Genomic DNA, 25,226 nt, shown 5'->3' with positions numbered 1-25,226 from the left:
TTCCAAAGTATGGGTATATTTCACAAATAACACACTTTTTTTTTATACCGTTCGTTTATATTCTGTGGACTTGGTCACTAAAACATCGAATTTACCTACAGTTAAGGTACTGAAGTAACGGAAACAAACTGAAATGTACAAATACATAGCAAGTGCCTAGGTCTAGACCTTGGCCACTGCTTCAGGTTCCTTGGTCCCTGTCCCTTCTACAATCCTTCCAAGATTTCCATCTAACTCGATAGTTTGGTGATGATAATTACTATTTACTTGTTGGATAGTCATGGGGGAGGGGGGCCCGTAACTATAAGGGAGACGACATCTTTGGAGTATCATATGTATCTAATATTTCTCATAGGTAGGTCGTGAGACATGGAATCTGCTTCTTTAAGTCTTGGCGCCAACCCTCACAATGTGACCAGTTTGCAGCCTTGCAGCCAGCAGGGGCAGAGGGATGGGTGGAGTCTTCTTGAGCTGGTCCCTAGTCGTGTTGAAGACCCACTCCAGGTAGGCATCCAGGTCACGTTGCTCTGGAAAAGAGGAACGGTTATATTGACTGTGATATAATATTATTTATTATTTCCCAGTTGCTGACTTAGCTGTCATATTCTTAGCAATATTATAGAGGAAAGTTTCAATATATAATTGCCGACGAATCTTTTGTACTAGAAATTTTTGAACTCGCAAGACACTAGTGAAAAAATCATCTGTCAGAGTGATATAGGCCTGGTTAATGATTTCATGAACCATTGCACGGAATTAAACCACAACATTTCTTAGCTATCATAGCCGTAGCATTAGAAATTTTAGAAATTTAGAGGATATGTTCAACATGTAAATATGGACGAATCATCAGAGGCACTAATCAAAATTTCCTCTGGAAGTGACATGGGCTATGTTAGTCGTTTCGGGAACCACTGCATGGAATGTAATCTTGGTAGGAAGATTACTAACCTATCCGAGGATCCACAATAGTAAGAGCTCGGCTAAGTTCGTGGACTGCGACATCCATGGCTGCGTAACCCAGCTCGTCTAATACTTCTTGGATGTAGACGTCTTGTTCATCTCTGGCTTGCTGGACGATCTCGTTCACCAACGTAGTTCTCTCAGTGCCACTTCCCTGTTACAGAGAGTTGTGTCTAGTTATTTCAGTTTTCACGTCATTTATTGTTTTGCCTTTCACTGTCAAGTTATGAATTCGCTTTGCTTGCTTCTGTTGTCCTATTCCTATCAAAATTTACAACAGCCGCTTTCCTTTCTCCACCCGTCCTGGGTTAGGCAAGAGCATTTGATTGCCACTCCCGTCTGTCTCTGCATTATGAAAGAGCTGCAGTAAGCTACTCAGTTTTTAGTAAAGGGCAATTTTCATAGATGTTCCTTCGTCAGTAACTTGAAATGCCAAAATACCGTAAATGGGTTGTGTGTAATACTTTCGATAATGTGAAATCGTTTGGAAAAATAAGCTCACTGATTGATGTTTTCCATACCAACCCCTGATTTTGTCAGGAAGTCCAATGCGATTTTCCGACCAACTGATAGCTCATATTACCTAAGGTATCACTTACCTGCGGGAATAAGTTATGGTACTTGATGAAAGAAGGGTCTTTCAACGATGCCGCCCTGGCTGCAATGTCCATCAGAACCTGAATGTGGTCATCTGTCTTCAAAGGAAATACTTCCTTGATGCATTCGAGGAACGTTGAGCGATTGATCAAGTCCTGAAGTACATCGAGACAGTACAATTAGATAGTTTGTGGAATTCTTGACCGGTACAGCGCTGTTATGCTGGGGTCACACATTCAACGTATCACGACGGCGTATGCCCACGTATGTGGATCTTGGGCATCATCGCGGTGAAATGACCTTGAACAGCTGGTAAACAGGACACGGGCTACCGGAACGTAAAGCCAGCGACGTAAATTGCGCCGCAAATGTACGCGCAAAGAAAGCAAGGTCGGACGTCTACCTGGAACTTACGCCGATCAACTTCACGTCAAGACCACGCCCACCGTTGTGGGGCTGTGCTGTTGCCAGGGGTATGAGCACATTACTACAGTTCTATTTATTTTTTTATTTTTATACTGTTTGAATCCGCGAAAGACATCTACAACACAGCTGAATATTACAGTTGAAAATTATATATGCACACAAAATCGAGATTTATATCATTGAGAGAAGAGAGAGAGAGAGAGAGAGCGAGAGAGAGAGAGAGAGAGAGAGTTTAAGGATTTACCAAGATATATACTTTCTAATTGTACAACAAAACATTTCAGTAGACGCAATTAGAATAATGGTTGTAAATGAGCACATCACTGATTATATATTAACCCCATTTCTGAATGAATATTTATAGCAATAACCAAGTAACCAGTCGACAAGGAATACAATACGTAGTTTTAGGAATTATGATTTATGAACGCTTTGGGAGCTCTTATATAAGATTAGCACTAGAATTGTCTTGCTTCGATTTACCACTCAGACATACACTTAGACTTATAAAAACTGTTGACTATGGGCGATTTATATTTTTAAGCGATATAGAATAACATCTAATAACTTATCAAACATTCTTAAAAATAAATAGGAATTCTACCTATTCAAGATAATATTTTTTTAGATGTATATAGAATTCCTCTTAGATATTTACATTATTTGTTACACCATTATTGTAAGACTGCTATTCAGAAGAAATAAATATCTTCGACACTTCCATAATCTGAGAATACCGTGTTACCGGGAAAGTGTTCGTGTGCGTGTGTCTGTGTGAAAGTTATTCTAGCAGATTATACTATATGTTTGCTGTCTACAAGTGAAGTCTTTTGTTATTTTTGGCTTAAGCAGTAAAGGTTATTTCAAAAAGGACTACTAGACATCCTAACAATTGTCTTCGTCAGAAATTTCCCCAGTATTTTTATATTCGTTATCCATTTCCCACTCGCCTTTTATTGAAACCTTGTCTCCATATTCTGAATCGTGATCAGCCACCTGAGACACAGAGAAACAGCCCCTGGGCTATGAAGCCATTAGTCATGCTCCCACACAAATGGTTCGCACTGCATGGGTCCATATAAGTACTCGTCCAACCCGGGATTATTCATGGCCTAAAGAAACCTTACCAATAACACCAGGCCCCCAACTCCTCTACTGTTCCTGCGTTGCTAATCATAAATTAATTTCTTACTGGAGCAGGTGTGACAGACGACGATAGGCGGTAGAGCCGGATCCTGTTGACGAAAATGACCCGGTTGTTGATTTCTGGTTGAGATTTGTGTACCGGAACGCTGGAATACTACCTTGGGAATAGAGCCTGGGATTACCCTGTATCCCTCTGACAGATTCCAATTCATTGTTTGATTGAATGATAGCGGTCAAAACAAAAGTCAGGAGAAAGTGAAATCGTATTAGGAGCCAGTGCTGAAGGATTATTCCAAATCCGCCATTGTCAATGAAAGAAATAACTGAGACCGTCAGGTCCTTGGAGGATAATCCTGTGGCCATATTTTCAAGTTGATTTTCCAACAGATGACCCGAGGGCGCCGACCTGACCCCTTCATATACCACGCTACAGCGTTGCCATGTCGTACAGGGTTGTAAATGTGTGAATCGGTCGCCGTAGGCTACAGCGCAATTAGGAGGCCCACGTGCTTCGCGGCGGAAAGAAAAACAACGACGGCGAACAATGCAGGTGACCCTAGCGCTTACCCCCGCAGCAGTCCCACCGTGGCCTCCCACGTGCAATGGCCTGGAGCTTACGTCAGGAGACATTTGGCGTGACCACCCACGACTGTTTTGAACATTTCAAAACTGGAGTGGGCTACGGCGCCCTATGGGCGGGAGCTTAGCACCCGGACGACACGTCGCCGTACGTTTACGATTTTACGTGTGTTTTACGTTACATTTACGGTTTACTGACGTGAGCTGTTGCCAACTACCAACTTTCTCCGCTCATGCGTGGGCGTGCGTGCGTTGATACGTGAATGTGTGACCTTAGCATTATACACAGCGGAACTCCTCTTGTAGCTTTGTAAGAAATAGACGCATTATAACATTTCTACCGTAATGTGTTGCAAAGGTTTGATTCGGGTTAGGTTTTCAGATAGTATTCCAAAGCATTAGATTACAATTATATAGAAATGAAAGTATACAAAAATCAACCATTTTCTCTTAGTTTTTAAAAGCATTCTCATCTACGTCAATATAGCATAATTTATTGTCGCTAATAAATATTTTGTCGCCTTTGGAGTTGGATTCAAGGGCTCAGCCAGGTTCGCGATAAGTTTTTTTTAATATTCATAAGCATGGAGCAAGAGACCTGAGATCGATCTCCCTTCGGGTAACTCAAAAAGGGGTGAGGTTTACTGTAGGAAAAAATGCACACCTTTTCCGATGAGTCCTTGGATTTCAGTATGTTGTATAAATTGTTGACGATGTCGACTTGATAGTGGTAAACTTGCTCCTGTACTTGGCCACATAAAATGCCCCAAAATAATCCAATCTGTAATTCATTCAAGATAATAAATTCTTTCATTAGTTCCAGCAGATGGTCATCACTATCCTAGCGTAAATTGTGTGGCAACGCAGTTTAGGTATACTGTTACTGACTTAAATTTTTAAGAGTATGTTTAAGATTTGAAGTTAGTCAAGAGACATGAGGGACGATTAATGATCGAGAAGTGGAAGGATATTGAAAGGTTATGTCACTTCATATTGTTGCGAAGTGCCAAGTATCTGGTTACTATTCATCAATTATTACCTCACCAAAAGCCAGACACCTGAACCCTCATAACAGGTACTAAACGACTGAATACTCTAAAGGCAACAGTGATCCCTTAACACTTACCAGTATGCAGAAAACATCACTAAGTTCATCAAAACAGGTGTAAGGTAATCTTGTAAGTAATTAAATTAATCAAAGGGCATCACTCCATCAACAACTTTAAAAATCTAAGTATTTCCCTGATTTCAGAAGTCTTAAGTACTTCCCTGGTTCTAAGTCACTTCAAGTAAATTGAAGGAAAGCAAATCAATTACCACTCTATGTTTCTACCTAACATCAATATAATCAAATGCAAATATACTGGTTAGAAATGAAGTATTATAAAAAACTTAAAAATAAAAATTTTAAATACAAAAATTTATTATTAAATTCAACATTTATAAGTGAAATTCACAGTATCAGGAAAAATTACTGTTACTTGAAAACAAAGTAAAGTTTAATTTAATTCTTGAATTAAATTAAGTAAAATTAAATCAAAATTAATTTATCACAAAATTCAGGAAAATTAATTCAATTGAAATTCAAAAGTGTTAGGCAATAATTGAAAATTTGAAATTAATTCACAAGTGCTAAACAATAATAAAACTTGAAAAGAATTCTAAGTAAATGCAAATTAATTCACAAATGTTAAATTTAATTAAATGTGCAATGATTAAGCAATGAAAATAACTAAGTCAATTAAACTGTGAATGCAAATGAAAATATAAAATAAAAAGGCACACTTCAATAAGAAAATGAACAAGTGCACAAACAATGGAACAACCACAAAAATATGCAATGTGTAAAAAGTGTAAACTCTTTTTCACTCAAAACATTGTAACCATCAGTTTTTACCAAACCTTCGTAACCATCTGTTATTAGTTAACCACTGTTCCTATCAGTTATTAGTTAACCACATTGTTCCTATCGTGAAATTATTGAGTTGCAAACTAATAAAAATATAAACACACTTTACATTGGTATATCCAAACTTCTTTCTTTGCTGCAGGCTTGTTTCTCTTTACCAAAAAACCACCAGGCGCCGTTACGAAACAATGTTTGTTCAGATTTCCATAAAAAAACACTAAATAACACTAAACAAACTCTAAGAAAGGAAAATATCAGATATGAAATTCTAAGTTACGAGTGACCAATTTACGTTACGCTAATATAATCTCAAGGATGTCGCGGGAGAGAGAGAGAGAGAGGGAGATGTTAACGCCTCGCGGTTCTAGGATATAATGAATTCTCTTCCCTTGCGGAAACTGGACAGAGGAGATGACAAAACGTTTTGAGACAATAATTCTTCTAGAAGCTTCGAAATCTTACGCAACTTCACTCACAAAATGTGTAACTGCACGTGGCTTTGACAAAGACATACATGTACAAGACCAGTCTGTTCAAAAAAAAGACAAGTATTCGTCTCGAAACGACACGGAGCGGAAGGCTTATTACATACGATGACAAATTCATTAAACATAAGTGAAGATCTGAGCTCGCTTATCAAACGCATTGACAGATTAGGAAAGCAAACGGATCTCGCAGACCCTCCAATCTCACAGTGTTGACATAAAAGGGAACAATCGTAGTTTCGAACGGACAAAGAAAATCTCTCTCTTTTTACATTCTACAATATATATATATTTCTTTTACATTATGTTATGTGAAATCTGGACACACATTTTAAAACATCCCTATCTCTAAGCTATCTAGGAATCTGAAAAAATTTTGCACAATTCTAACATAACATTTCATACAGTCTAAGAGGGAATATATGCATTTTGAAAGTAGCAATATATAATAATAATACAAATGAAGCAGTTGAATACCTGAAAGTTTATATTATTAGTATTTGTTTTAAATTTCTTTGTTCGTTAGCACCGCGTTGAAGTGTGGCGAATAATAGAAAAAGTCATATTTGTATTCATTACTCTGCTTGGTATGTTTGTATTTTTTGCAATATATCATTTCAAGGTCGAGATGAATCTCTCTCTCTCTCTCTCTCTCTCTCTCTCTCCTCTCTCTCTCTCTCTCTCTCAGCGTTTTTATTCATCTTATTCTCATTGCATTACAACAATTCTCGGAAATGAAAGTAAATTTTAACTACAAAACCAAAATTTACCTGTTCTTCGTGTGCCAGCCTTTGACAGCCATCGGCCAAGGAATAGCACCATTCGGCTCTTACCTCTTCCAAGTGATACCTAGAATGTAAACACAAAGTTTAGTGAGGATAGGATCGTAGATGGAGAAAGTAGACTCGAGCGGCCGACCCTGCTATACTACAGTGGGATTAATAAGGTCGAAAAGGGTCGTAGCTGATGCGCTCAGAAACTGATCTCAAAAATAATTTGGTGACGTTTTGGACTACCATTTTTATACGAATTTTTGTCCGTTTCAAATATAGTTTCCTTCTAAGTAAATCTATTTGAATTTTAGTTTTTAGGTGCCTAAATGTGAAGAGCGCCAAAGTGGCGTGGTCGGTATGTGGCGTGCCACCTCGGTGGCCGTGAGTTTGATTCTCGGGCATTCCACTGAGGGGTGAGAGATGTATAGTTTTGGTGATAGAAGTTCACTCTCGTCGTGGTTCCATGCAACGTAAAAACTCCATACGAACAAAACAAACAGCTAAATGTGAAGAACCCCGTAATGGGTTAGCTCCGTCAGTGCACCTCACGTGATGCACTATAGGCATTATTTAAGCTTCTTTGCGGTCCGAGTTCGATTCTCGGCTCGGCCAACGCGAAATCAGAGGAGTTTATTTCTGGTGATAGAAATTCCCTTCTCGATGTAATGTGGTTCGGATTCCACAATAAGCTGTAGGTCCCGTTGCTAGGTAACCAATTGGTTCCTAGCCACGTAAAAATATCTAATCCTTCGGGCCAGCCCTAGGAGAGCTGTTAATCAGCTCAGTGGTCTAGTTAAACTAAGATATACTTAACTTAAGCTTCTTTGCAACGTCCCTTCGCCCCTAGCTGCAACCTTTTTCATTCCTTTTACTGAACCTTCGTTCATATTCTCTTTCTTCCATTTTCCTTTCCACACTCCTCTGACAATTGATTCATAGTGCAGCTGCGAGGTTTTCCTCCTGTTACACCCTTCCATTCCAGCGCTGAATGACCTCATAGGTCCAAGCGCTTGGCTTTTAGCCTGAATTCTATTGATCTCTTTGTGTGTCTAAATGTGAAGGAGAAATAAACAAACAAACTAGTGATGGTCGCACTTCGGTAAGACATCTTATATGCTTTGTATCGAGATTAAAGATCCGTCGAAAAGTTAAGAGTATCTTAGTTTTAACAAGACCACTGAGCTGATTAACAGCTTTCCTAGGGCTGGCCCGAAGGATTAGATACTTTTACGTGGCTAGGAACCAATGGGTTACTTAGCAACGGGACCTACAGTTTATTGTGGGATCCGAACCACTTCGAGAAATTAATTTCTATCACCAGAAATAAATTTCTCTGATTCCGCATTGGCAGAGCGGGGAATCGAACCCGGACCCTGAGATCAGTAGTCGAGCAGGTAACCGACTTGTCAAACGAGTAACTCCTTTAACAATCGTAGTTGATTTCTAATCCTTGGAATTACAACCGGAGAGGGAAGAAGTTTGTCCCTGATCCTACAGACGGAACATTTTCTGAGAGCCATACTCAGAATATCTCTGCCAAACCACGTGACTTAGCTTCGGATTCACATAAGAATTCGAAAAATAGCTTGTGTCTTTTTGTAATGCTAAACTCATTTTAGTGAGTTCGTGCATTCAGAGGAGTTTGAATAGCATCCTTTAAAATTATCAACTTTTGGAATGTAGTAGTTGCCGTGTTTTTATGGAATATGTTGTTAGTACTGCTATAACTAATCAGTTCATGGGTTTATCAGCTTGAGACTTTCTATTAGGGATAAAGGCAAATAGTACGACCAATCACCCTTTGCAGTGTGAATCAAGCACATTCGATGGTTACCGGTTCGTCAATTTTCCTCATGCATTTATTGAATATTAACATCGAGCACTGATGACCATAATTCTTGTACCCCGTAGGAGGTTAATGCCGTCAGTGGACCTCATGTGGTGCACTATAGGCATTACTTGAGGTTCCTTGCAGCGTGCCTTCGGCCCTTAGCTGCAACTACTTTCGTTCCTTTTGCTGTAGTACCTCCTTTCATATCCTCTTTGTTCATCTTACTCTCCACCAGAGCTCTCCTAACACTTGATTCATAGTGCAGCTGCGAGGTTTTCCTCCAGTTACAACTTTCAAACCTTTTACTGCCAATTTCCATTTCAGCGCTGAATGACCTCATAGGTCCCACTGCTTGGCCTTTGGCCTAAATTCTGTATTCAAATCATCATAATTCTTGGACGCCACTTAGTAAAATTTAGCCAGTCAGTCTGTCGGGTAGTACCGGAATCTGTCCAGTGTCCCGTAATTGGTCCGGGTAACTCATCCGTTCTGTTGTAGGGTATACAGCGCCAAGGAGTGTCTCCGTACCTTTCTTTGAAGTACTGATCCACAAAGTGTTCCATCGGATCCTTGTTGCACAACTTCCTCTTGATGCTCCAGATGTCATCAACGATCAGCATCAGGTCCCTCTTCCCGAGGCGACGGTTTCTGACGCTCCCGTCGTATCTCAGGTAAGCTGGCACACCTGGCTCGTTCCCCCTGGAACGGAGAATCTTAGTGGGTTACTCTGAATGGCGTGAATATAATAATGGAAGTTTGTATTTCATTTGTTTCCCGGCTCCAGGACCTTTTATCAGATGATTTTACTTAATTGTTATACTTTGACATCACAGGTTACTTTTCTCTGTTGAGAAAATAGTGTTATATATATACGTATATATATATATATATATATATATATATATATATATATATATATATATAATATATCATATATATGATATATATATATATAGTATATATTCATATATATATATATATATATATATATATATATATATATATGTATATTCATATATATATAGTATATATATATATATATATATATAATATATATATTCACATAATATAGTTATAAATATATATATATATATATATATATATCATATATATATTATATATATATATTCATATATTTTATCTTATATATATATATATATATATAGATATAATATATATATATATATATATATATATATATGGTTAGGATAAAATAGTATGGATATATATATATATATATCTATATATATATATTATCGTGTGTTTTCTTTATAACAATATGCTTTTAAAGTGTTTTCTTAACTTGGATTTTTTTATGTTTACCAGTGAAGAATTTTATTTGGAATGATATTATTTTGTCATTTCTCTCGTTCTGGACGATTTCATAGAATTCATAGCAGTCTTTCGTAAGTGTGATCATGAAATAGATGATGTCATGCCATATTTGTGACGTATTGTTATGCCACTGTTGATAATAAGGGGTTAATATTTCCCTGAATCTTGGGCCAAATTATCAGGAAACCTTTTTCTAACTTTAGGTATTGATGACATACGAAGGGGACCTTTAATACTACTCCAGAAATAGTAAAAAAACTGCACATTCATTCGCATCTTTTAATAGCTTAGGTTCAGTATGTACATCTTGGGGCGAAAAGTTACCAAAGGAATTTGATGGTAGGTTCTCTAGAATGGAAGTTTAAGAGACCAATTGAGTAATCTCGATACGTCGATATCTGGTTCGTGTTAAACCAAATAAAAACAAAATAAACTTTAATAAAATCGTGCTATGGTCCTGGGAAGTAAGATTTTTTGTATTTATTTACGCTTATGGTTTTCCAATTAGCGTTTTCTTGATGAAGGTAAAGGTATACGCGTTTGTTTACTTTGTGAAAAAAATTTCTGTCCCTAATTTTAAAGTGAATTATATCGAGTTTACCGTATATATGATTATTTCAGTCACACATTCATTCCTTTGTTTCTGCGTGAGAGTACGTTGTAACTCATAAATTTAAAAAATGAAGTTTTAAGCTAAAGTTTGACTGGATTTAGGCAGTCGAAAAGTAAGTACTCCAGAAAGCAAGCATTCTAATCTTCGTTTAAATCAGCATGTCAAGTAACTAATTGATTCCTGAGAACTAACTTCATCTGGTTCAAGCGAGGCTGAAAAATATTCCTGCAGAGAAGTAGATCCTCAAAAAGAAACTGTCACACTACACTAATCTCGGAATATTTCCTCTCCCTAGTAACGATACGAATTTATTCAGCGAGAAAACGTCTCCTCACCTTGCAATCGATGAACTCACTGGTGGTTGTGAGTTGTGAACCAGTGAGTTCGGATATCAGGACGTCCACCGTTTGGTCGCTCGTCTTGCCGAAGGACAGCTCGCGCCACCGGCTGATGCCGCCTTCTATGTACTCGGCGACCCTGCAGAGCGGAACTCCTGAAAGTTATCGTCTCTTGGAGAGGGCTTAGTGCCATACTAGTAGCTTAGAGCGATCGTTGGTGTTCGTTTCTAGACTGACACTGGATTTGTCTCAAGATTTTGGGAGATGAGAATATTGGAACTAGGCAAAGTCGAAGAAGTTGAGCAGAGAGCAGCGACTAAAGGGAATGGATGAAACGTAAAAGGCAGAAAGCGGTGCAATTTGGGTCTTAGAGTGGATGGTGCTCTCGTACCCCGTTGATTTCATTCGTGATATTCAGTCTTACTATAAAGCTACGAGCTAATTTACACACACACACACGCAACCAAGTATATGTATTTAATTATTTATCCGTTGGGACACAAAACATATTTTTGACGTAAGTGGAGCTTACATCGAAAATAGACTTTGGTAGGGTGATCAGAGAGAAATTGAAAATATTTTACGTAGATATGAATGTTTCTGTTCTTTTTTTAGTTATTAGAAACATACTTAATTCTTATCATGAGAGCAGCACTGTGTAAATAGTACTAACAAGAAAGCATTAGAGTAGAACTTCTCTCGAAATTTTATTGCAAATAAGACACTTTAATCATATTCAAACAAGGACTTCAGCCCGTTTTATTCCGTTCGACTTTTCTGTTAATGTGTCAATTTTCCTCTGATGAATAAGAGAGAGAGAGAGAGAGAACCATTGCATTTTTGCATACCTGTTCCATTCAGGTCTGGGTGTGGCTGCCCTTCTGAGTGCTTGATTTTCCTCACTTAACCCGTCCCTTTCAGTTACGACCTGTTCATAAGAAGCTGCAAAGGAATCGAGTGTTAAATTCCGCTGTGAGAAAGAGAGCACGAACGAGATGGTCAGTAGTATATGTAAGATAGCTTTAGATTGCATCCATGGCTGATCATTATTGCCGCTTGGAAGCCTTGCTTAACCCTGGGGTAAATAGACCGAGTCACAAGGCTAAATGTACCAAGTCAAATTGATAAGTATGCGGGGAATAGTTGAAGAAATGGATGGTCTTCAAATTTTAATTGCATTTCAGTTCCATGAGTCTTTGCTTCCTTTTTAAAGGTTAGTTATAAGTAAACTTTCATTTTTTTCTTCTTTACAATGTTACATACTAAGCAGTAACATCCCATAGAGCCAAGACAGCAACTTGTAGTTAAGTTTAATTTCTTGTGATTCTTAAACATGCCAATTTATTTTAAGTGTGTGCGGTATTGTGTGGACGTACATTTTTTGACAGCAATAACTTGTGCGTTTGACGGGTTTTCTATGTTTAAGTGGCTTACCTTCACTGTACATCGCCGCAAACACTATTCTTCTTGTAATGGAATTCACAGTTCCCTGCAAGCCAGAGACTGACTGTTCTTAGCTGTATTTTCAGCTACTAACATTATCAACAACAACAACATCATCATCAACAACAACAGTAATAATAATAATAATACTAATTTTTTGCTTCTTGTTACAGCTAGAATCTTTGCAATGTCGAGTGAGGGGAAACTATTAAAGTTTTGATAGCGGTTTTTTTATTATTATTATTCTAATTCTTAAAATATTTTAAGCCAGTACTATCACTTACTGGTATGTTATTTTTTAATAGACTTTGCCTATTAGGAAAAGATTTGGCTTTAAATTTGCATCTTTTTATGTTTTCAATTTCCAAACTTTATATAGTATTCTTAATTTCAAATGTAGTACACATCCGTGAATTTTTGCTGTTCGTGTCAAAATCGAACATTCACAAAACGGCAGTGATTTAAAATTTATGACGAATTACATTAGCAAAAGAAGGAAACACAATCGAACTATTAAAAAAAGAAGAACCAGGATATGACGGCAATCGTGCAGAATCGTAAAGAACTCACACAGAAGCGTTTCGTGTTGCTCTTTGAGCATCTCGTGAACGTGGCTCAGTTGCTTGTGCGATGCGGTGAGCGAATTCAGGCGACGCTGCTGACGATCGAAATCGGCCCTCGGGACCACCTCCCGATACTGTCTTTCCATGTCCTGTAGGAGGCGTGCCTTGGAAGCCAGTTCCTCCCTGGTGTGAGAATACGAGTTGAGAAGATGTGGCAGTATAACAATGCGAGTTGAAGTATGTTTATAAAAGAGGTCTCCTCGGAACTTAATTCCTATAAAGAAATTCGCATGACTTGTGTTGTCTGAATGTTTTTATGTATATATATATATATATATATATATATATATATATATATATATATATATATATACGCGGCTAAAAATGTCCTTTAATATCTAATTCGCTCTACCTCGAAATTAATATATTTTCATATATGTTTAACCGAAGGAGAATCATTTAGTTGTGTGTGTGTGTGTACGTGCGTGTGCATGTGTGTTATGTCATTATTTGATAAAATGGGTAATTCTGTCATATTTCAACTTTTTAGCTGTCTGGCAGCATAATGAAAAAATGTAATGAAAATACTCTACTAGATATTTTTACATAGTCAATTGACACATTAATCATGAGAATGAACCGTAAAGCATGACATGCAGAAACTCAAAGTCATAATATAGTATTAGAAATAAACAACGTACCTACATTTACTGAGTGCGATTTTTAACAGCAGTGGGTCACTTCCTGGACCTTCACCTAAATAATTTTCTAATTTCTTCTTCAGCCCGCCTGCTTCTACTTTAGCCTGTTGGAGTAATTTTGTTAATAAACTCAGAACAGTGAAGTACACAAGCTAATCTACGTGTTTGTCACACAGATATCATAATTTTGTAGTTCTAGTCTGAGAAATATTAACTTAATTTCGTTATCGTGTACTGTTGTTCATTCACTACAATGCAGTCTTGGAAGGAAAGTCAACTTGGATTATAAATCAAATAATGAAAAGATATTGGAGGGAATTAGGGTCTCGCATAACTTTGGAAAAGTTGTGTTCTCCAAGGTTAGAATTTCAGAATGTAAACCAGCTGTCAACCCTTACAGTTGTTCTTTTGTACATCAGTTACTTACAAAAAGGCCTTCTTCCCAGGGAGACTTGAAATAAAAGCTTTCCAACACATATCCCCAACTTGCTGAATTCTGAAAGGTTATTTGCAACTCAATAGTCTCCTTAAAAAATTGGATCCTAATTACAGTATATTTAAAAAATGTAAAGGAACTTAATCCCAGAATCATGTGATGTAATATAAAAAGACATTGCTCTCATGTGCAGCTAGGTAATCGCATTAGAGATTTACTGCTCCAGCACACAGAATCCGAGAGAAGGGTCTTATACATTAAATAAATGGCTCCAGATATTACTACTCATGATGTGCGTGCAATTAGTTAGCAAGCTCGAACGGTTGCTGTTTGTACCACTTTCAAATCTTAAACGTACAACTCGAGGACCAAAAGATGAGGAATAAAAAATAAATTAAGAAACTTCCACAACACTGACCTCAAGAAAATGGGCTTCCAGTTTCTTCTTTTCCTCAGCCATGCAAACTGCTTTCTGATGTTCCTCCTCGAAGGCTCCCTCCGCCTGATGGAATTCTCTCATTAGTGGCGTATTGCAATTTCATAGCTTATTTCCTCAATTAATATTAAGAATGAGGTGGAGATTCCAACGAATATAACCTGTACAAAATCTCTGAAGGCATTGATGCAACGTCCATATTGAATCTTATTAATATAGGAAAGCAATTCAAGTAACTAACTAGACAATAACAGCTTTGAAATAATGAACATCTGTCTCAGATTTCTTCTCTTGTTTTATCTAGAATTTGTTTTCAGAATGGCTGAAATACCTGGCTGGGATTGCCTCGAAATAATTACTGCATAATGCTAACCAGGTCTTTTATTTGTATGTCATATCCAAATGGATCAGCGCATCATTTCATTATCTTTTATACAAAAATGAATATACATTTAAATTTAGAGGTACTCGGTGCTTTGCATAGTGTTATGGCATGGGTTTATTCAGAAAATGCCATTTCATCTTGTGTACATGGCTGTCTTTCATTTTACTTTATTTTTGCGCGATTACCTCTTTAAGACAAAGATTTTGTCAGGATTGGACGTAATAAATTTGCATATTTTCTAAATATCATTTCTGAAAATATCGGAATAAATTTACCTTTTCCAATTAGATGTGACATTTCTACAAATTATACTCGGTTTTTTCCATCTGTCCACCCGCCTGTGGTGCTCGTGCATGGTAACACTGCATCCCATGCTTTAAATAGTTACGCTATGTGTAAGTTTTAGGTAAATAAAAGGACATTTGTGTAAATTGCAACTGAAAATTGTTTTAATCGAATATTAACGGTGTAATTCGCATACAGTAAATTATTAAAATATTTTTCAGTTGCAAATGTACACCCAGATATCCTTTTATTCACCTAAAACTTACACATAGCGTAACTATTCAAAGCCCGGGACGCAGTGTTACCATGCGCGAGCACCACAGGCAGGTGGACAGATGGAAAAAAAAAACCGAGTATAGGAAGTCCCGTTAACAGGCAAGTTTATATTACCTTCGACAGTTGTTCTTTGAGATAGTCTCTCTGACTCGCAACATTTTCAAGTTCAGTAGACAGCTCACTAGTGAGGGATTCCAGTTCTCTCAAGCGACAAAGTTCCTCAGCTCTCATTTTCCCATAAGGGTTGTCAGTTTTGTCAAGCATCAGCTAAAGTGAAAGAATGCAAACATATCAGTGCAGGAGCCTTTGGAAGGTTGAGACGTTTTCAGTTCCCACTTAGCTCTCATCCAGATAATGGATTTTCTTATAAGGTACAACGACCCCCTGGAGAAAATAGGTACTTGATTCTTTCATAAGCAATTCCTTATAACAGTTTATATAAGTATTTTGTCTTTTATTAAGCAAAACAAAGGTTATAACAGCTTATATAGAATGGTTTGAAAGGTTTTTTTTTTATAGCAAAACAAAAGGTATGACCGCTTATATAGAGAATGGTTTGAAAGGGCTGTTTTTTTTTTTTTTTTAACTTTTTTTTTTTTTTTTTTTAAGTAAAACAAAAGGTATGACAGCTTATTCAGAGAATGGGTTGAAAGGCTTTTTTTTTATAGCAAAACAAAAGGTATGACTGCTTATACAAAAGCTATGACCGCTTATACAGAGAATGGTTTGAAATGCTTTTTTATAGCAAAACAAAAGGTATGATCGCTTATATAGAGAATGGTTTGTAAGATTTGTTTTAGCAAAACAAAAAGTATAACCGCTTATATAGAGAATTGTTTGTAAGGCTCCCTTTTTTTTTTTTTTTTTTTTTTTTTTTTTTTTTTTTTTTTTTATTTTTTTTTTTTTTTTTTTTTTTTTTTTTTTTTTTTTTTTTTTTTTTTTTTTTTTAGCAAAACAAAAGGTATGACCGCTTTTACAGAGAATGGTTTGAAAGGCTTTTTTTATAGCAAAAAAAAAGGTATGACTACTTATATAGAGAATAGTTTGAAAGACTTTCTTTTTAGCAAAACAAAAGGTATAAGAGCTTATATAAAAAAAAAAACTATTTGAAAGACCAGCCAATCTATGATGCAGAAGAACTTTTGACAGCGTGAATATCAGAATATGAAATCAGTCGCAGAACCTCGGTTATCTTCAGCTTTCTGACGTATGCCTGAAGGTGGTGCAGGATGTGGTGATAGCCGTGGTGAATGAGGGCGAGCAAGGTGTTGTAAGGTCGCACCATCTGTACCAGCTGGACTAAAGTAGCTTCGACGACCATCATGACACGATCTCCGTCGCCCGTCGTAGGTTGCTGAATATAAGAGGTACTACGTAAGCATTAAATTATCATTATTCGGGAAGATATAATCCAAATTTTAAATGCAGTAGCAAAAGTATTGGATTCTCTCTCGATACACAGTCGAAGAATTCATTTTGAATTCTTGTCACAATAGATTCTATTCCTCAGATTTCTGGTGTCGTCCATAAAACTGGACGAGTAGGAATACTTTTTTCAGTAGAGATATTAGTTTTCATTTTTGGCCAATTTTACCTGATGCTTCTTCTTCTTCAAATTACTCGTATTTAGTTTTTCAGAAAAAAAAAATTGGAATTTCAAGTGGGTGTAATTTTTTTTATGGGAGACTAGTTGTTCATAGTTAAAGCGTAAATGTTGGGTCTCGTCTTCGAAAATATTATCTTAATATTTACATGAACACTTAAATTAACAAGATGGGATAGTTAGATAATTGGCAAAAATTTAGAAAAAATAACGTAAAGTGACTGTATTTGCACACAAAAGGATATAAGTAATTATGTAATTATATATATATATATATATATTTATATAGTTATATATAGATAGATAGGTAGATATACGCACATTACACGAGGTAATTCAAAAAGTTCTGGATCCTGACTGGGAGAAAGGGTAACTAAAACTTAGTTGTGGTTGACAGTATGCTACAGCTCATCAAGTGACATTCACGAGAACTCTGCTGACTGCCTTTGTTACGTTACAGATGAAGGCCTTTGGAAGTCAGCAGATAAAAGCAAGTTTTCAAACTGTATAAATGAAAAGAGAAGATCTCCCATTATCAATTATTTGCAAAAGAAGGATATGATCCCAGGATATTCAGTGGAAACTGGTCAGGTTACTTGTGAAATCCCTTAACTATCTTTGGATTGAGCCTGGGCTCCTTAATTCAAGCGGTGTGACACCACGAATGATGATCTTCAGTCAGTGGTTCTTAACCTGGGGGGCGGCGCGACCCCTAGGGGGGCGTCAGCAATTTCGAGGGGAGGCGAGATCCCTGGGAAAAAAATCAAACAAAAATCTCTAATTATATTCGTTATTCTCTTAATAAGAGTGAGGAACTAATATTCAGAAGTTTATGAAAAAATGCAAAAGTATCGCCTTATAATGTTACTTTCGTATCTACTACTCTAGTTAGGCTCGTTAAGCTTACCATGATTTGTAATTATTGACCTCCCTACCTATCCATCGAAACCCTTCGCTTTCTCTTTTTTTCTTTCAAATCTGGTAAGGAAGTTTACTCATGGATGCGAGGAGAGGGGAGGGGGGCCGCGTGAAAGAAAGGACCTACTCTTAGAGGAGGCGTGGTCATGAAAAGGATAAGGACCACTGTCTTAAGTGCAACGTTCTAAGCCATTGATCAGTAACAAACTTGTGGATGCTATTCATTGCCTATATATAGTTATGAATGACTATATATAGGCAACGAATAATTCTTCGACTCGACAAGTAGAGGATGACTAAGCCTCCCGCAATATGTGTACCAGAACAAAACTTTGAAGGCGTAAGAACTTCCAGGGCACTTTTAACTTTTCCAGGCTGGTCTAGATAGTTTCAAATGGAGATCAGTAGCCGAAGAGAAAACAAAAATTCAGCCACTTTAAACCTGAATTAAATATTCAAAGGAAGGAATGAAAACAAGTCGGATCTCCACTCCCCAGAAACACATAATGATGTCCGTCAGCAAAATGAGCGTCCATATTTTGGGGTTTTGAGGATGATATAATAAACAGCTTGGCAGAGTCGTATCATTAAAGGACACTCTTAAACAACAGTTGCAATATATGAAGAACACAGTAAAGATTGCATGCACGGGAAAGCTACAGTTAGGTGTACAGACAGTGCTCCTTGTTCACACAAAAGCAGGCACCAGTGTCAGAAGCTGTCAAATGGGCATTTGAATTGCTGCATCATTTCCCCTTGTACACATCAGTTGATAATATGAAGCCTATCTTTCTTCTTTGATGCTCTTTAGGTGAGGCCAAAAATTGATTGAATGGCATTATATAGTCCTGCGCATGCGTGAGTACTCTGAATGTTAACATCACATGTTCTTGTGATTTCTGTATCTATCTATCTATCATATATATATATATGTGTGTATATATATATATATATATATATATATATATATATATATATGTGTGTGTGTGTGTGTGTGTGTGTGTGTGTGTGTGTAATATTATATATATATATATATATATATATATATATATATATATATATATATATATATATGTGTGTGTGTGTGTGTGTAATATATATATATATATATATATATATATATATATATATATATATATATATATATATATAAACGTGAACTATTAAAAGGACTAAATATAGGGAGGAGACAAGTGAATAAATAGCGTTTCCTGTGTAACCAACCTACCTCGGCGGTATCCATAGCTTTGAAAAGGCTCGCAAGGTGATTCTGGGAAGTCTGAGGATGACAAAATGTCTGGCGTAACATAGACCGGAGATCGGCTTCAAGTGTCAAAAGGGCATTTGGAGTCGATCGCTGAGCTGACCCTGTCGCCCCTCTCTGTTTGAGTAACGAGATCAAGATTAGGAACGATAATGGTGAGAATGAGAATATTAATAATAGTAGTAGTAGTAGTATTTGCAGGCTCTTGACAGACTTCTCTGAGGATTGCCGTCATTAAGCTTTTTGAGATTAACCAAACACAAGAAATAATTTGTATTCGTTGTAGCTCTTGTAAGTCAAGAAAAATTGAGGGAGTGAGCTTTGCCCCAGTCGTCTCCTTGTAGTCGTTCTTTCCATTTCCCTAATTCTCCTAACCTCTTGACAAAGTGTACTTCATTCATGGTAAAAGGATTTCATTCTCTTCTGCGGTAGTTTTTTTAGGGATTTATTCGCAGACCTTCATAGAACACAGTTCGAAAGAAATTAAAAATGAGGTTATTGACGTTCGTGATCCAATTAAAACGTCTCTCTGGGAGAAATATGTTTGCACAATAAGATGGTCACTTTGCTTTCATTCCCTTCCTCTGCTTTGTACCCAAGAATTCCTAATGTGTATGTTTAAACCACCAAACAATTAGTTACAGGAACTACAAGCGTTAGTGTCAAAGTTTGTTTGAACTCGTCATTTTATAAAGATAGCCAATATCTACGTAGTTGAAAAATGAATCGCAGAATGCTGTTTGATATTGAAAATGGATAGGTTCTGTATGCATTGTTCAAAAAAAATCATTCTGGCTCAAGATATTTTTAGTTGTGGATCTTTAATTGATTAAACCTGTAATTGGGCCTATTGTCCTTACTGTACAGGGAGTTTTACACTATTACACTATTCTCTCTCTCTCTCTCTCTCTCTCTCTCTCTCTCTCCTCTCTCTCTCAAAAAGCAAAATGAGTAAATTATGCAAAGAAACTGTCCAAAACAATGCGCAACTGTACATTTTAGGAATACATTTTTGGCGTTTGTAAAATCGATTTGCACCTATTTTCAGAATATCCAGTTTTATCTAGTTATCGTCGGGTAATATTGCCGTATATTTCTCCTCTATTGAAAAAAATAGTGATCTGTCACCTGAAGGGATATTATTTCCCCAAAGCATAAAATTCAATTTTTCAATAATTGATAGACTCTGGAAAGATCTCCCCAAGCCCTTTTTCAAGCCCAAATAATTGCCGAACGGGATGACAAACATCAGTTCATTAGACTTTAAGGGAGAAGTTAGACTTTAAGGGAGAAGTCAACCTTTCTCGTGGGTTGAACGCGATAGCGAACGACATCTCATTACTTCGCAATAGATAAGGGAACTGTGTTTACGAAAATGGAAACCGTCGGCTGATGCTAACGAGAAAATCGATGATGTCGTTCCCCAAAGTTTGCTCAACTTATCTCCCTGCAAACAGCATGGATGGGGCGCCCTTGCCTGTGGCCTGCAATGTCCCTTGCTTGACACCGAACGCTATTTAGATGCCTGGTTCGAATATTCATTGGTTCCCGCTTTAACTTTGTTGGCTTCAGTCATTCAGTAAAAATATTCTATAAGATTGAGATTCCTGAAGCAAATTTTTTAATGAAATTCTTAATTCTCTCTTTACCTTAATAACGTCTTCACATTTCATGAGACGAATCTCCTTTGTCGTCTTCGTCCTGGTTGCGTTTCTCTCCATGAAGTAGAGTGATGTTATAGAAGATAAGTGGCGTTGCTGTTGATTTTATTCTTTAGCGTTTTCTCGCATTCTTCTGTTCTGGGATGAAGATTGTGCTTATAAGCTCAATAGGAATTTTGTGTTTTATTTTTATTTGGAACGATCGAAAAATATCTTTAGTAAATTTTTTCTGGTTCGTTGGCCATAGATGTAGACATTAAAGTGTAGGTCTTCAGATGCCTGTTGTTATTATTATTATTATTATTTATTATTATTATTATTATTATTATTATTATTATTATTATTATTATTATTATTATTATTATTATTATTATTCGAAATACACTTTCAATTCATTTGAAGAACTTAAGATATACTACATATATGTAATAGATATATCGAAGTATAATCTTTGAACACTTGTATAATATTATATATATATATATATATATATATATATATATATATATATATATATATATATATATATATATATATATATATATATGTGTGTGTGTGTGTGTGTGTGTGTGTGTGTGTGTGTGTGTGTATTCATTGACAATGAATAGCACACGGAAAATTTATAAGCCAGAATCATATATATGAAATATTTCGTCAACAGCTTTACACTCATAGTAGATTTATATATAGTAGATTTATACGGGAGTTTTTTTTTATGCTTCTGGTGATTAACGCACTGAAGTTATCCTACGTTGCCAAGATTGCACTTTAAAAATGCAAGGAAAAGTGATTTATCCTTTTTTCCTTAACCAAGCATTTTCTCGTATGTTTGTCTACCACATAAATCACGTAAATTAACTTTCAGTGTCAATGAATCCTGGAGAACAATCAACGCTGATTATTTTTCCGTATCGTGTTAATCAGTATAACAGTAACCAGAATTTAAAAAAAAAATTCCTTTTCATCACTTTGTGAACCTAACAAATTCGTCACTTCTTAAGTAGCCCTGGTGTAATTAGTTGGTCTTTGGACCTTGACTACAGTATTCATTTTTTTTTTTAACAAAAAGAGACACTGAAACTATTTGATGGCAGGAGTGTTTCTGAAAAGCTGATATAAGTCGAAGTTAACATTCTTCTTCACCACAGAAAACTTTTCATGGTAAAACTGACGCTTTTTCAGACAATGTGTGAGAACCAGCGCCTTCCCTGACTGCGAGCTAGCTTGGATCACAGTACATGCGCATGGCCAAAAGGAAGGAAGGGAAGGGGAGGCTGGGGGCGGGTGGCTATTTGTTGTACAAACACCCTTGATGTTATCGTTGGGTCGGGTGTAGGTCACGATGTTTCTTCAACAAAGTGCGCTCTCCTTGTGAAAGGAAGCGCAGGCGGTGCTTCTTCTGTTTTAGTGCTTTCTTTTGTTAAGGCGATCAATTCTAACAACTGCGCCACCAATATTTTCGTAAATGCCAAGTTACACGATTATATATATATATATATATATATATATATATATATAGTATATATATATATATATATGTATGTGTATGTATGTCATGTATTATATGTATGATGTATGTATATGTAATATATATATATATATATATATATATATATATATATATATATAATGTATATATATATTATATAGATGTATAATATGTATATATATATTATATGATATATATATATATATATATATATAAATATATTATATATATATATATATATATATATATATAATCTGTATATATATATATTATATATATACATATATATGATATGTATATTTGTATAATATATATATAATATATATATATATATATATATATATATATATATATGTATATATATTATATATCTATATTATGTATATATATTATATATTATATGTATATATGTATATATATATATTCTATATATTATATATATGTATATATATATAGATTAGAATATATAGATATATATATACATATTATATGTATATGTATATTTGTGTATTATATATATATATATATATATATTATATATGGATATATGGGTAATTATATATATATGTATATGTTGCATATATAATATACAGCATTATTATATATATATATGTATATATATATATATATATATATATATATATATTATATATATATATATATATATTATATATATATATATCTATATATATATATATATATATATATATATATATATATATTTATATATATATATATATATATATATTATATATATATCTATATATATAATACTAAATATATATATATATTATATTTATCTGTCTAGTATATACTATATTCTATATATATGTATATATTATATCTATATATATATCAATCTATATCTGTATATATATTATATATATATATATATATATATATATATAATATATAATTTTTTTTACGTCTGTCAGTACTTGGTTTGTCAATCACTAAGAAAAGCCAAAGACCGTCGGCACGTACGGTAACTCCTTTGAGCATCCACGCCCGGCCCAGGTGTGGTGCTATAACCTGATCCTGTAAGTGTCTGCAGAAAACCGCCTTTTATAGGGAAAAGGTCATGGCAAAGAAATTTGTGTACATAAATAAATGAAAATTAGTAAAATCCTTTTTTCTGGCTCTTTGAAAAATCTGAGGTGGATAAAACTTAGTTATCAGTACTAACAGCTGTGTCCTATTTGTTGTACTTGCCCCTGTTAAGTAATATATCACTCTGTCATTTGACAGCTCTTGGTATTCTTGTGACACCAAGCTCCCTTTTATATCCTTGAAAATAGTGTCAAATATTGTCAAAAACTAGTTACTATGTGTTACCCAGGGTGCAGTTTGCATGTCGCCCTTAAAAGTGTATGAACTTGGAGTTATCTCAAATATATGTTGTCAAGTCCCACTTAATGGCAAATTCTTTGGTTAAGAAAACCTATGCAGTAGAATAATCTATTTAACAAGCTCGGGGTAAAGTTTTTTTTCAAATTCAACAAGTTGCTGTCGAAGGACCCACTCATAACTGCCGACCTTACCATTGTACACTATTCATTAACAGCTTGATTTATACTGACTTTCTCAGCCATAAATTTAACAGGAAAAAGAAATCCTAACTGCTGAAATTCAACAAACTGTTTTTAATGAGGTTTAAGGTAAAGCATGCATTTCCATGGTTTCACTGGCAATATGTTGCTCATCCTCACCCCTTCTCATCAGGTACCCAAACCATTTCAATCTTGACTTTCTTTGATACTTTATTGACTTTTCTTCATCCTCTCTTCTCATTACTCCACTCATCTATCTGAGCAGCATTATTTCTGACGTTTGAATTGTTTTGTCCTGTTTTCTTCAGTGATGCCTCTCCTAGCCCATATAACATAGCAGACCTTACCACTTCTTATGTACAGTCAAGTTCAAAAGTCCGTCGACACTCCCTGGTCATCATTTTAACGGCCCATAGATGGCACTAGTCTCGCCACCACCAGGGTGAACTTGACTGGTCGTTTTCATTCTTCCCAGTTGAGAAGCCTGGTTCAACATATGATAATAATGATATTTTGTCCACTCCCATCTGACAAATGCAATGATATAATCATTTCACACATTTGTAGCGCCTCAGTGGTGTGGTCGGTATAGTGTTGGCGTACCACATTGGTGGCCGTGAGTTCGATTCTTGGGCATTCCACTGAGGTGTGAGAGAGGTGTATTTTTGGTGATAGAAGTTGACTCTCGACGTGGTTTGGAAGTCAAGTAAAGCCGTTGGTCCTGTTGCTGAATAACCACTGGTTCCATGCACTGTAAAAACACCATACAAACAAACACACATTTGTAATGCTTGGATAGATTCACAGGGTTGATGTACATGTACAGTAGATAGATGTAATGCTTCAACAATATATATATATATATGTATATATATATATATATATATATATATATATATATATATATATATAAAACTAACATAATAATATGCTAATTTGGGATTAGGTAAAACAGTAAGACATAGTAAGACAGCTACAGGAAAAGAGGCTAGAGGGAAACCAGCAGCTCTGTTGTGCATTTATAGACCTAGAGAAAGCATTTGATAGAAATCCACGAGAGTGATGTTTGGTGTTTTTAAGGAAAGGAAAGTCCCCAGAAAGTTGGTTAGGCTGGTCGAGATGATATATACTAAGAATGCGCACAAAAGTTATAACCGCAGTTGGGGGGAAATAGACAACTTTGAAGTTAGAGTCGGATTTAACACCAGTGGTCAGCATTAA

The 25,226-nt window shown here is 35.7% G+C and overlaps 1 protein-coding gene across 5 annotated transcripts; it reads right to left on the bottom strand.

The window, feature by feature from the left end:
- Positions 1 to 22,269, bottom strand: LOC135222684 (translin-associated factor X-interacting protein 1-like). 5 transcript variants are annotated; one of them, XM_064260862.1, is made up of 17 exons: positions 22,139 to 22,269; positions 20,955 to 21,099; positions 19,270 to 19,422; positions 16,704 to 16,874; positions 15,635 to 15,787; positions 14,557 to 14,640; positions 14,130 to 14,198; positions 13,703 to 13,806; positions 13,009 to 13,184; positions 11,844 to 11,937; positions 10,994 to 11,134; positions 9,238 to 9,408; positions 6,876 to 6,954; positions 4,376 to 4,492; positions 1,563 to 1,715; positions 952 to 1,117; positions 1 to 527 (listed from the first exon to the last, which is right to left on the bottom strand). In XM_064260862.1, the coding sequence occupies exons 2-17, from the start codon at positions 21,024 to 21,026 to the stop codon at positions 385 to 387; spliced, it is 2,046 nt and encodes a 681-aa protein (XP_064116932.1). In that variant the 5' UTR covers positions 21,027 to 21,099; positions 22,139 to 22,269; the 3' UTR covers positions 1 to 384. The 5 variants fall into 5 exon arrangements, with proteins under 5 accessions (XP_064116932.1, XP_064116933.1, XP_064116934.1 ...); XM_064260863.1 differs by having other exon boundaries at positions 20,955 to 21,104; positions 22,139 to 22,201; XM_064260864.1 differs by having other exon boundaries at positions 20,955 to 21,104; positions 22,110 to 22,175.
- Between the last annotated feature and the right edge of the window lie 2,957 nt (positions 22,270 to 25,226).

The sequence above is a fragment of the Macrobrachium nipponense genome, chromosome 8, assembly GCF_015104395.2.
Source record: "Macrobrachium nipponense isolate FS-2020 chromosome 8, ASM1510439v2, whole genome shotgun sequence".
In the NCBI taxonomy this organism is placed as follows: Eukaryota; Metazoa; Arthropoda; class Malacostraca; order Decapoda; family Palaemonidae; genus Macrobrachium; species Macrobrachium nipponense.
The sequence above is the reverse complement of the archived record's forward strand: the minus strand, read 5'-3'. Positions and strand labels throughout refer to the sequence as shown.

Excerpts from the sequence above, each read along its gene's own strand:
- LOC135222684 (XM_064260862.1), bottom strand. The coding sequence starts at position 21,026 with ATGGAGAGAAACGCAACCAGGACGAAGACGACAAAGGAGATTCGTCTC. Across the intron at positions 16,875-19,269 it reads AAGCTATGGATACCGCCGAG|CAACCTACGACGGGCGACGG; the intron begins GTAGGTTGGTTA and ends TCTTATATTCAG. Across the intron at positions 14,199-14,556 it reads TGGAAGCCCATTTTCTTGAG|AATTCAGCAAGTTGGGGATA; the intron begins GTCAGTGTTGTG and ends ATAACCTTTCAG.